This window comes from Rhinoderma darwinii, chromosome 2 (assembly GCF_050947455.1).
Source record: "Rhinoderma darwinii isolate aRhiDar2 chromosome 2, aRhiDar2.hap1, whole genome shotgun sequence".
Taxonomy (NCBI): domain Eukaryota; kingdom Metazoa; phylum Chordata; class Amphibia; order Anura; family Rhinodermatidae; genus Rhinoderma; species Rhinoderma darwinii.
Genome location: NC_134688.1, coordinates 417,981,980 through 417,994,139, shown reverse-complemented (window position 1 = coordinate 417,994,139; position 12,160 = coordinate 417,981,980). Strand labels below are relative to the sequence as shown.

The following is a 12,160-nucleotide window of genomic DNA, read 5'->3' as shown; positions in this document are numbered from 1 at the left end:
CAAGAGTGGGCCTTCTCCTTGGCTCCTGACGCCCCTGAACTTTCCTCCGTTGATCGTTTCTTTTCTGCTCTCGGACTCATTTATGATGAGACTGACAGGACTGCCTTTGCCGAGAGTCAGCTAGTGACCTTACGTCAGGGTAAGAGACCTATTGAGGAGTATTGCTCTGACTTTAGGAAGTGGTGCGTAGCTTCTCGGTGGAATGACCCTGCCTTAAGGTGCCAGTTTAGGTTGGGGCTGTCGAATGCCCTGAAAGACCTGCTAGTTAGCTATCCCTCTTCTGACTCCCTAGACCAGGTTATGGCTTTAGCGGTACGACTTGACCGACGTCTCAGGGAACGACAACGTGAACGTTTATGTGTTTTCTCCTCCGACTCCCCCATGATGCCTCCCGAGGTCCCGTTGCTTCGTTCCTCCCCGGAAGACTCAGACGTACCTATGCAACTCGGGGCCTTCGTGTCTCCCCAACAACGTAGAGATTTCCGCAGGAAGAATGGTCTCTGCTTCTACTGTGGGGATGACAAGCATCAAGTGAACAACTGTCCTAAGCGTAAGAATGCAGCCGGAGAACTTCCGCGCCTAAGTGATCATCGGGGAGGTCACTTGGGCACACAGGTATTTCCCGTAAATATGAAACGTAATAAGATCTTGCTTCCCTTTCAGGTCTCTTTTGGTGGTAGGTCTGCTACCGGCAGTGCCTTCGTGGATTCAGGGTCCTCTGCTAATATCATGTCTCTGGAATTTGCTATGTCTCTTGCTATGCCTTTAATTGATCTGCCTAAACCTGTCCCGGTAGTGGGTATCGACTCCACTCCTCTTGCTAATGGTTATTTTACACAGCATACCCCTGTTTTTGAACTCCTTGTTGGCTCCATGCATTTGGAGCAGTGCTCTGTACTGTTGATGCAAGGATTATCGTCCAATTTGGTTTTAGGCCTTCCCTGGTTGCAGTTGCATAATCACACGTTTGACTGGAATACTGGGGAGCTTACCAAATGGGGTAATGAATTTTTGACGTCATGTTTTTCTGTTAATTCTATTTCTCCCCCTGAGGAGGTGAACACGCTACCTGAGTTTGTTCAGGACTTCGCTATTGTTTTCTCTAAGGAGGCCTCCGAAGTGTTACCTCCTCATAGAGAATACGATTGCGCTATCGAATTGGTACCAGGAGCTAAGCTTCCTAAGGGTAGGATATTTAATCTTTCTTGTCCCGAACGTGAAGCCATGAGAGAGTATATCCAGGAATGCCTGGCCAAGGGTTACATTCGCCCCTCTACTTCTCCGGTAGGTGCTGGCTTCTTCTTTGTAGGGAAGAAGGATGGTGGTCTTAGGCTATGCATTGACTACCGTAACCTGAATAAGGTCACTGTAAGGAACCAGTATCCCCTTCCTTTGATTCCTGATCTCTTTAATCAGGTTTAGGGGGCCCAATGGTTCTCTAAGTTTGATCTACGTGGGGCGTATAACCTTATCCGCATCAAAGAGGGGGATGAGTGGAAGACTGCGTTTAACACGCCCGAAGGTCATTTCGAATACCTCGTCATGCCTTTGGGTTGTGTAATGCTCCGGCGGTCTTCCAGAATTTCATAAATGAGATTTTGAGAGATTACCTGGGGATATTTCTTGTAGTGTACCTTGATGACATACTGGTGTTTTCCAAGGACTGGTCCTCCCACATTGAGCATGTCAGGAAGGTGCTCCAGGTCCTTCGGGAAAACAAACTGTTTGCAAAAACCGAAAAATGTGTGTTTGGGGTACAGGAGATACCATTTTTGGGTCAAATCCTCACTCCTCATGAATTCCGCATGGACCCCGCCAAGGTTCAGGCTGTGGCGGAATGGGTCCAACCTGCCTCCCTGAAGGTGTTAGTGTTTTTTGGGGTTCGCTAATTATTACAGGAGATTTATTGCTAACTTCTCGGTCATCGCTAAGCCTCTTACGGACCTCACTCGCAAAGGTGCTGATCTCCTCCACTGGCCTCCTGAGGCTGTCCAGGCTTTTGAGGTCCTTAAGAAGTGCTTTATCTCGGCCCCAGTCCTGATTCAGCCCAACCAAATGGAGCCATTTATCGTGGAAGTTGACGCATCTGAGGTGGGAGTGGGGGCTGTCTTGTCCCAGGGTACCAGGTCCCTCACCCATCTCCGCCCCTGTGCCTACTTCTCCAGGAAGTTTTCGCCCACTGAGAGTAACTATGATATTGGCAACCGCGAACTCTTAGCCATTAAATGGGCATTTGAAGAGTGGCGCCACTTCCTGGAGGGGGCTAGGCACCAGGTAACGGTCCTTACCGACCACAAGAATCTGGTTTTCTTAGAATCTGCCCGGAGGCTAAACCCGAGACAAGCTCGATGGGCGTTATTTTTTACCAGATTCCACTTTTTGGTTACCTATAGGGCTGGGTCTAAAAATATTAAGGCCGATGCACTGTCGCGTAGCTTCATGGCCAGCCCTCCTTCGGAGGAAGATCCTGCTTGTATTTTGCCTCCCGGTATAATCATTTCTTCTATTGATTCTGATTTAGTCTCTGAAATTGCGGCTGATCAAGGTTCAGCTCCCGGGAACCTTCCTGAGGACAAGCTGTTTGTCTCCCTGCAATACCGGCTAAGGGTACTTAGGGAAAATCATGACTCCGCACTATCTGGTCATCCAGGCATCCTGGGTACCAAACACCTCATTGCCAGAAACTATTGGTGGCCTGGGTTGCCTAAAGACGTTAAGGCCTACGTCGCCGCTTGTGAGGTTTGTGCTAGGTCCAAGACTCCCAGGTCCCGATCAGCGGGCTTACTACGTTCTTTGCCCATTCCCCAGAGACCTTGGACCCATATCTCCATGGATTTTATCACCGATTTGCCTCCATCCCAAGGCAAGTCGGTGGTAGTAGACCGCTTCAGTAAGATGTGCCACTTTGTGCCCCTCAAACTACCCAACGCCAAGACGTTAGCTACCTTGTTTGTTAAACACATCCTGCGTCTCCATGGGGTCCCTGTCAATATTGTTTCGGACAGAGGGGTACAATTTGTTTCTTTGTTTTGGAGAGCCTTCTGTAAGAAGTTGGAGATTGATCTGTCCTTCTCCTCTGCCTTCCATCCTGAAACCAATGGCCAAACTGAGAGGACTAATCAATCTCTAGAACAATATTTAAGGTGTTTTATCTCTGACTGTCAATATGATTGGGTCTCATTCATTCCCCTCGCTGAATTTTCCCTTAATAACCGAGTCAGTAACTCGTCAGGGGTCTCCCCCTTTTTCTGTAATTTTGGGTTTAATCCACGGTTCTCCTCCGTTTCACCTGGTAGTTCCAACAATCCCGAGGTAGAGGTCATTCATCGGGAACTGTGCACAGTCTGGGCCCAGGTTCAGAAGAACCTAGAGGCGTCCCAGAGCGTACAAAAAACTCAGGCTGATAGAAAACGTTCTGCTAACCCCTTGTTTATGGTCGGGGATCTGGTGTGGTTATCGTCTAGGAACTTGCGTCTTAAGGTCCCGTCCAAGAAATTTGCTCCACGGTTTATTGGGCCGTATAAGGTAATTGAAGTCCTCAATCCTGTCTCCTTTCGGCTGGAGTTACCCCCATCTTTTCGTATACACGACGTGTTTCATGCCTCCCTCCTTAAACGCTGCTCCCCGTCCTTGGCTCCCTCGAGGAAACCTCCTGTTCCCGTTCTCACCCCTGAGGGGGTGGAATTCGAGGTGGCCAAGATTGTGGACAGCAAGATGGTCCAAGGCTCCCTCCAGTACCTGGTCCATTGGAGAGGATACGGGCCTGAGGAGAGGACTTGGGTACCCGCCCGGGATGTTCACGCTAGGGTATTGGTCAGGAAGTTCCACCTTCGTTTCCCCAGTAAACCAGGTCCACTTAGAAAGGGTCCGGTGGCCCCTCATAAAGGGAGGGGGGGGTACTGTAAAGGATCTGCCAGGCACAGCTTCGGGGTTAACTCCCATAGGTAATCAGTCTACACCTGAATCTATGTCTCTGAGACTGACTCCATCTTCCACCACTCAGGATGGCAGGCTTAGGAGTGGGAGAGCCTATCACAGCCTGGCCAGACGGAGCTAGCCCCCTCCCTCTGTCTATTTATACCTGCCTTTCCTGTTCCTCCTTGCTTGTGATTTCTTTCCGTGTGGTTTCCTGGCCCAGCTACAGCTCCTATCTATTTGATCCTGCTCCATACTGACCCTGGCTTACTGACTACTCTCCTGCTCTGCGTTTTGTAACTCGTGCTCTCCTGGTTTGACTTGGCTCGTTCACCACTCTGGTTGCTCACGGTGTTTCCGTGGGCAACTGCCCCTTTCCCTTTGCTTTGTATTCCCTTGTATGTTTGTCTCGTGCACTTACTGAGCGTAGGGACCGCCGCCCAGTTGTACCCCGTCGCCTAGGGCGGGTCGTTGCAAGTAGGCAGGGACAGAGTGGCGGGTAGATTAGGGCTCACTTGTTCGTTTCCCTACCCCCGTCGTTACACAGAATATATATTTTACCACCTCAAACACATGAACTGATAGTATTTTAATTACAGCACAGAGGAACACTACAGAGGCTAAAGAGTGTAAAGTAACACGTCATGCCATACCGATACACTGTGTTATTCCTAGTGCAGGGTATGTGGGGGTGGGCAGTGCATGACACGGAATTAAAGAACACCAAAAGGAGAATCCTTGTGTCATGTACCATCTCCTCAAGCCCTGCACTACGCATGACACAGTGCATCTGTTCTTCATGATGTGTTCATTAAGAGGAACCTGTCAGCAGTTTTTATGCCTCAAAACTGCTGACAGAGTGATATAGGGGAGGGGGGAGGACATTTTAAACATACTATTTGTCTCGGTCATTCAAGTTGCATGACTGAAATACCGACCTTGGATTCCCCCCCGCGCGGTGGTTGCAAATGCCACTCCCAATCATGAGACCGCTAGAGCCGTTACTCAAAGCAGAGCGGCGGGACTTGCAGTGTGCAGTGCCGAAGCACTTGCACATCATGTCCCATCTTAGTGGCACTTGCAATTGGCACGCTGGGGGAATTAAACATTGTTTTCTCGGTCATGAAACTTGCATGACCGAGACAAAGGTATGTTTAAAATTCCCTTCCTCTCGCCCTGTCAGCAGTTTTGAGTCGTCAAAACTTCTGGCAGGTTTCCTTCAGAGGGGTATTCCAGCCTCTAGCATTTTCCACCTATCCATTGTATTGTTCAAAATTCTAGATTAGTGGTGGTCCGATGACTGAGACCGCCACTGATAGCCAGAGTGGAGGACCCCAGTCCCCTGTTTCCTCCAGTTGCAAGACAGAAACTAGGAGGAGTTTGAATGGAGCGGAGGGTGGGCATGCGCAGTGCCAATCCATTCAAAGTCTATGGGCTGACGGAAACAGCAGAGTACAGCCAGAGCCTACCAATCTAGCATATCACCTATCAAGTTAATAGGTAAAAAAGGCTTTAAGCTGGAATACCCCTTCAGGACCAAGCCATTTTTTGGCTTCAGGACTGCAACATTTTAGATTTCGGCATTCCAAAACATATATATTTTTTATTTTAGCATTCATACAGTAATATGTTGTACCTTCTTTTGTAGGACATGTTTTAGTTTCTTCATGTACTATTTTGAGATATGAATAAATTAACATTTCATTTTTAAATCTAAAATAAGCGTATATATTTAAAGTAAATGTTTTTATGGGTATGGGGAGATCAAATATGTGGTGGTCAATTTACTATAAATGGGTTCTATTAAATAAAATACATTTTATTTAAAAAAAAATTGTCATGCTTTTTAAAACAACATTTCTACCATATTTATTTTTTTCTTTACTTTTTTTGGTCCTATAAAGGGGATTTTGAATTCACTTCTGCCTGTCAAATTAATAATGAAGAAACCAAGGAAACAAAATTCACATCTGTGCATAAGTAACCTCTTTATTCCATCACAGCTAACAGAAATATACAGCAGCATGTGCTTGGCAACGTTTTGGCTAACAAAGGTCCTTTTTTTTTTGGGCAATTTGTTGCCTGAAACGTTGCCATGTATGTACTGCTGTATATTGCTGTGATAGAATCAGGGCCAGCGTTAGCACCCGGTGAACCCGGGCAAGTGCAAGGGCCCACTACCCTTGGGGGGCCAACTCAGCCGCCAAGTGCTGTCGTCATCATGGCATCACTGTCCATACATGGACGGTAATGTCAGGACGAGAGAAGGAGTCCCAGGCAGAGCGCTAGCGGCTCTGCTTCAGGACTCAGTCTCTGGGGAAGCTCCTGACATCACTGTCCATATATGGACAGTGTTGTCAGGAGCAGAGCAGTGTCCCAGGCACTGTGCTAGTAGTGCTTTGCCTGGGACTATGGCTCTGGGGTTGCCACTGACAACACTGTCCATATGTGAACAGTGATGTCAGGGGTTTCTCCTGAAGCGGAAACCCCAGCCAGAATATCGGCAATGCTCTGGCTGGGGATTCCACTACTAGAGGGAACCCCAAAGTCGCTACCCACAGGGAGGAAGGATGTGTGGTACTACCAGGGAGGGTGGCTATGTGGCACTACCAGGGAGGGGGCCTCTGCGGCACTACCTGGGAGGGGGCTGTTTGGCACTACCCGGGAGGCGGTGTTGTGTGGCACTACCTGGGAGGGTGGGGCTGTGTGGCACTACCTGGAAGGGGGGCTATTTGGCACTATCTACAGAGGTAACTAAATTTATAGGGATACAAACTAGGGGCCTAACTTCTATATGGGGGCATAAACAGGGCCTAACGTCTATATGGGGGAACAGACTGACGTTTTCTGCCATTTTACTGCCGCCGTGAGTTCCCCCGCAAAGGGGCCTACTAAGTCTGTGTCGCCCATGGGCCCACATAAACCTAGAGCTGGCCCTGGATAGAATAAAGATAAGGATTCTAATGCCCTGCTTTCTCCATTCTAATATACATTACCGGGTTTGGTGGAGCCCAATTCCAAGTTGTAGATACTGACAGCAGTTGCAGACATATCTGATCTTCTTTTTACTGCTTCATATAAATATGCAATGGGAATTGTCACAGCATACTACAGCTATGCCTGGCAGCTGCTGTGGGAGGGGGGCTGTGTGTTATAGCCATCATCCCGACAGTAATCATTTGTGCTTTGCCCATGCGATGACCTTGATTTAATAGAATGTCTAGGTTCCGAATTACAGCAGACCCTTGATGTACTATTATGTCAAGCTGCGGGAAGGGGTTAATGACCTGTAAACAAAACAAACTCAGAAGCAGTGAAATTAAATCAATTAACATTTTTTGAATTTATATTTACATTTAGGACTTATTCTGGGCAATGTCTTAATCCAGTTCTACAAGTAGCCGCAGTCTTTAAGTCGGAAGTCCCAATCCCACAACAAAAACAAAAATACTAGTATAAAATCCCACGCTCAACTTGCATTTACTGAAGAAGTAGAAGCTGCATAGGTTTTTCCTATAAGATTCTCCTCTCAGGCAGCAATATATTGATGTCCAGTACCCTGTGGTTGTTTTTAGATATGCAGTTTATGTCTGCACTTTTGTATGTATGAAAAAAAAAATTTTTGGGCTTACAGAAAAAGTTTTTGCACTACGTGGAGATGTGTATGCCTGTAGATTGAGCTGACGTTTCTTTTCTAACAGAAGAAGTGAATCCTTTAAGCTTTAATTGGTTTGGCGCTGGCTAGGCTGGGTGGGAAGTATTAAGAATCTCCCATCTCATCACCTTTAACCTCACAAGGAAGTATGGCCTCTACCGTTGGACTTTTTGCTATGACTATAACATGTAACGGGTATCGCTAGAGAAGTAGCAGATTTTACACTAAAGATCGAGTACGGAGAAAATAGAATTTTATTAACGTGTGTGTGTGGTGCGATTGCTTAGTTAGACTTATTTGATGCCGTGATATGGGTGCTGGTAAGCGTCTGGGTCTTAGAGCCAATATACACAACCTAACTAGGTGCAGAGGGGTGATTAAATGAGCTGCTGCTCATCTTCTCACTCCTTTTCTGAAAAAATTGTTCCCCCAAAAAGTGACATTTAGAGAGTATGCCCTCTGATTGATAAGGAGGCGTGATAACATGAACAAAAGTTCCCCCTGGGGTGTTCTACAGCCATACAGGGACAGGAGGTAGATTGCATACTCTCCTCCTATCCTAGCACGCTGCCTACACGTCGTCCACTGCCCTTTCTTCTCCCTTACGTCCTGTAGAGATTCTTATGTGATACCCTATGATGCTTCTACTTCAGTAAATGCAAATTTAGTTGGGGATTTTATACTAGTATTTATGTGTAATACACAGCACAGGGTTTGGAGGGACGGAGCATGGCATAAAGGATTTAGCCTGCCTAAGTACCAGAGCTACCGAGCCAGGCTTGTTTCATGCTGCCTAGCTTGTCATCTAAAAATAATAGAAGTAGAAGGGCGCATATATTTTGGGCAGAATTATTTTTTTTTACATTTGTCTGGAAAAAAATAACCTCTTAAAGATAAGATTAGGAAATGAAATAGGGAATTTGTGGTGTCATTACTCACTATTTAAAAGCATTACCAATGCTTATTATATAGCTGCTCTTTTTATTTCTATATGACAGATCTCGGTGGTGGATGCTAATTTGTAATATAGAGTATATAAACTGTAAGTTTATTTACAATTTCCACTAAAACACAATAAATATTCAGTCCCGACTTATGTATCCGGCACTTGACCGCTTTTGCTCTGCAGAGAATAAAGGCATTTGCTATTAACGTTAGATGAGAAACAGTAATTCAGTGAAAATTGAGTTTCCTCACAAATGATTCTTGGGAAAAGCAGAGCTTAGTACATAGCTGACATCTCTTTGGCAGGGAAATAAGTGGTTGACAACATGCCTGTTTCCATAGATGGCCCAAGGGTTTAAAAATCAAACAAAAGTCCTTAGTGTTCATTGGTGACCAAGTTTAAAAAACTTATATATTAAATGTTAAGATTCTGTCTTAAAGCACAGACAATATACAGAACATGTGTCATAGGTATAAAAGCAGTATTTTATGTTCATCTGACATTTCACCATTTTGTGACATTTTGAAGTACAAATAAGTTAGTTAACGTCTTTAGGATAGGCCATCAATTTTTGATTGGTAGGGCTTGAGTTGCGGTGTCTGGGAAAACAGCAAGTTCTGTTGCCCCTTTATTTTGATGATTAGTAAGGTCCCAAGGGTTGGGTTCCCACTTATCATACATTCATGGTCTAGCCTAACGATAGGCCATCATTATTTTAGTTCTAGTGAACCCCTTTAAAAAGTCTTAACAAGGAAACCCTTTTTAAAACAAAGCCAGCGTGGCAGGTCCAGCTTCTCTAGCCCCTATCAATCTGCTATTATCACCTAGAGAAATCTGCATTAAATTAATGGTTGACCATCTAATGCAAGGATGTGCCAGGTCTGTAAGAGGGGCTTTCCATTCTTGCTCATAGAGGAGGGGTCCAAGCTGGGGTACCCTCCTCTATAACGTTCATATGCCGTAATTGGTGCAGGTGTTTTATGAGAGGTTGTCTTTAGTATGACAGCCAATGGCTTATGTGAGACTGATTCCTCATACTTGGTTTGTCCTCCTTGGGAAACAGAGATAGCAGTAACACCAACACCTAAAACACCCTCTGCCACATCAAAAGAAACCAGTATTACAAGTGACGCGCGATGGTTGAGGAGCCTTGATACAGATTTGGCCCTGGGGCCCCTGATGCTTTGTTACACTTTTACTTATGTTCATTTCATATAGAAAAACGTTGTGAATGGTCTACTTTATAGTCAGCGGTACAAACTTTTGCTGTAGAAAGCATTGTTTGGAGTTTCCCAGAAGTCTATGGATGGAAGACAATACATGCCTCCGTATTTGGTGTATTGTGTTATATCTCAAACACAGAGATATGTACAGGGTTCTTCATTAGAAAGTCTGTCACTTGTCTTGTGACATGTAACTGTGACAGCATTGGCAGAATCCTGTAATTTAGAAATAATGTAATGTAATGTAGTGATCTGAGACACTGGCTGCAGTCAAAGGAGGCCGTCTTAGTTGAAGACAGATATTTACCATTGACTTGTAATATATAAAGCTCTACCCAGTAATGAAAATCCCTGTTACTATAACTGGGTGTATATAGCTGATATATTTCTCTGAATTTCATTTCACCAATACATGCACTTTACATCCATAGCATTTGAGATCATTTCTCTTTTGTTATTTAGCAGTGACTGGCATTTACGTGTGGTCAGCACCTTCTAATTATTTCCTCTATGTTTGCTAGAGAATAAGCAAAATGATCTGCCTGTGACTTTGATGGGAGCTTTAATTATGCCGTCTAACCCTCAGACTTTGCAATATCTCTCCCTTCAGAGACACGCTGACATTTAATGATGTGGATATCTGCATTTCGCTTAATTCAATATATTGCTTTGAGAGCAAGGACTTGTATGAAAAATGTAAAGGCAGCAACATTTTCTAAATGAAGGTACATGGAAGGAACATCATTAATATCAGTCTTGTTAAAATAAAATCAATAAAATTCATAAAGAAATAAACATCACTTTTGTTATAGCAAGACCAATCTGCATCGGTAAATGGTATCAACCTAATACTTTACAATGTTGACTAGGTTTGAGATGAGAACTTTTTATTATTAATAATGTATGTATTCATTTCATGTCTCAATGCACGGCTAATAATAAAAGGGACTGGCTCGTTTGTACTGACCTGTTAGTCCACTCAACTCTACATGAATGCTGGATATAGTGTTTGCCTTAGTAAACATAGTGGCTATCTGGTTCACATTAACAATAAAATTTATTTTCTGTTTTAATGCGATAACATTTTTCCATGTGTGTCTTTCTCTGGCAGCACACTGGTTTGTACCCACTTGTCTCTAAGAGCTTGCGGCGCATTGCAGAAGGAAAGGACCCTACAGACTGGCATATGCATACTTGTGGGCTGGCAAATATGTTTGCTTACCATACATTGGGCTATGAAGATCTGGATGAACTGCAGAAAGAACCACAACCTCTGATATTTGTTATTGAACTATTAAAGGTAAATAAATTATTGAAATATACGTAATTGTTTTTTTTTTCTGGATTTAACAATGTTGATCTATACTGATAAGGTGACCCCAGAGGACCAGGTGCTTGGAAAGTGCAATAGATCGGAGGGGTGGGGGCTATGCAAGTCTGCACTATATTTTATATATGAGATTTCCACTGCGCACTAGATGTACTACTAGTCATTAATCTGACTGCACCTTTGGTTGATTCGAATTAAAAAAAATGCCAGTTTCACCAGTTATAAAGATGTAGAAAATCTAGCGAATTATAGGTCATAATGAACTACCAGCAGAAAAAATTCAGCACAAACATGTTGATAGTTTGGTTATTCTGTTGGTTAGCAATGGTTTGCATGAGAGAAGGGGGCCAATTTATGTCTCACAACCGGGAAAACAGGACATTTTATCAAGTCTATGGCCAGCTATAGAGTGTTAGTGGTAGGAATTACAGGTTGAGTCTCCCAGTCAGCACTTTGTAGGGGCATTTAGTAAATGCAAACAGCACCCATTCGTTTTTATGTTTCCTCTCTCTTATAGGCAGATCTCTCTATATGTTATGTTTGTATAAGTGTTTGTTTCATAATGTACTATTCCCTTTTTTTCTGTATGCCTGCCCAATCACTTTACTGTTCTCACTTACAGGTGGAATCCCCCAGTATGTATAAGCGAGAGACCTGGGCGCTGAACAATGATGAAAAACTCAAAGCTGTACCAGTGCTACATGGAGAAGGGAACAGACTGTTCAAGCTGGGCCGCTATGAGGATGCAACCAGCAAGTACAGGGAAGCTCTCATCTGCCTAAAAAATATACAGACCAAGGTAGCATATACAGAAATAAAACCATTCATATTTCCTGTACTGTATTTCTCCATGCATAGAGTAATGCATGCATTGAATGATTGGAAGGATGGGGGCGGGGGGGGCTGCTCTTGTTTTATTATAGTCGTGCTATTAAGACCACTCCTCCTTTTACTTAACCAGGCATTTAGGACAAGGAATAAAATTAAAACATTTGAGTTATTGCAAAAAAACAAATAAGATCCAAGTCTGCAGATGTTAGGTATTTTTTAGACTGCATATATTGTTCTTTAATAGGATAGACAGAAGCCGG

General features: G+C 44.2%; 1 protein-coding gene across 2 annotated transcripts in view; it reads left to right on the top strand.

Annotated features, from left to right (window-relative positions):
- Positions 1-12,160, top strand: part of AIPL1 (AIP like 1 HSP90 co-chaperone) — a 65,060-nt gene that overhangs the window by 15,545 nt on the left and 37,355 nt on the right. For both annotated transcript variants that reach the window (XM_075854244.1, XM_075854243.1), the window contains exons 2-3: positions 10,851-11,039; positions 11,692-11,868. In XM_075854244.1, the coding sequence (XP_075710359.1) occupies positions 10,851-11,039; positions 11,692-11,868 (366 nt within the window). The remainder of the gene's footprint in view (positions 1-10,850; positions 11,040-11,691; positions 11,869-12,160) is intronic.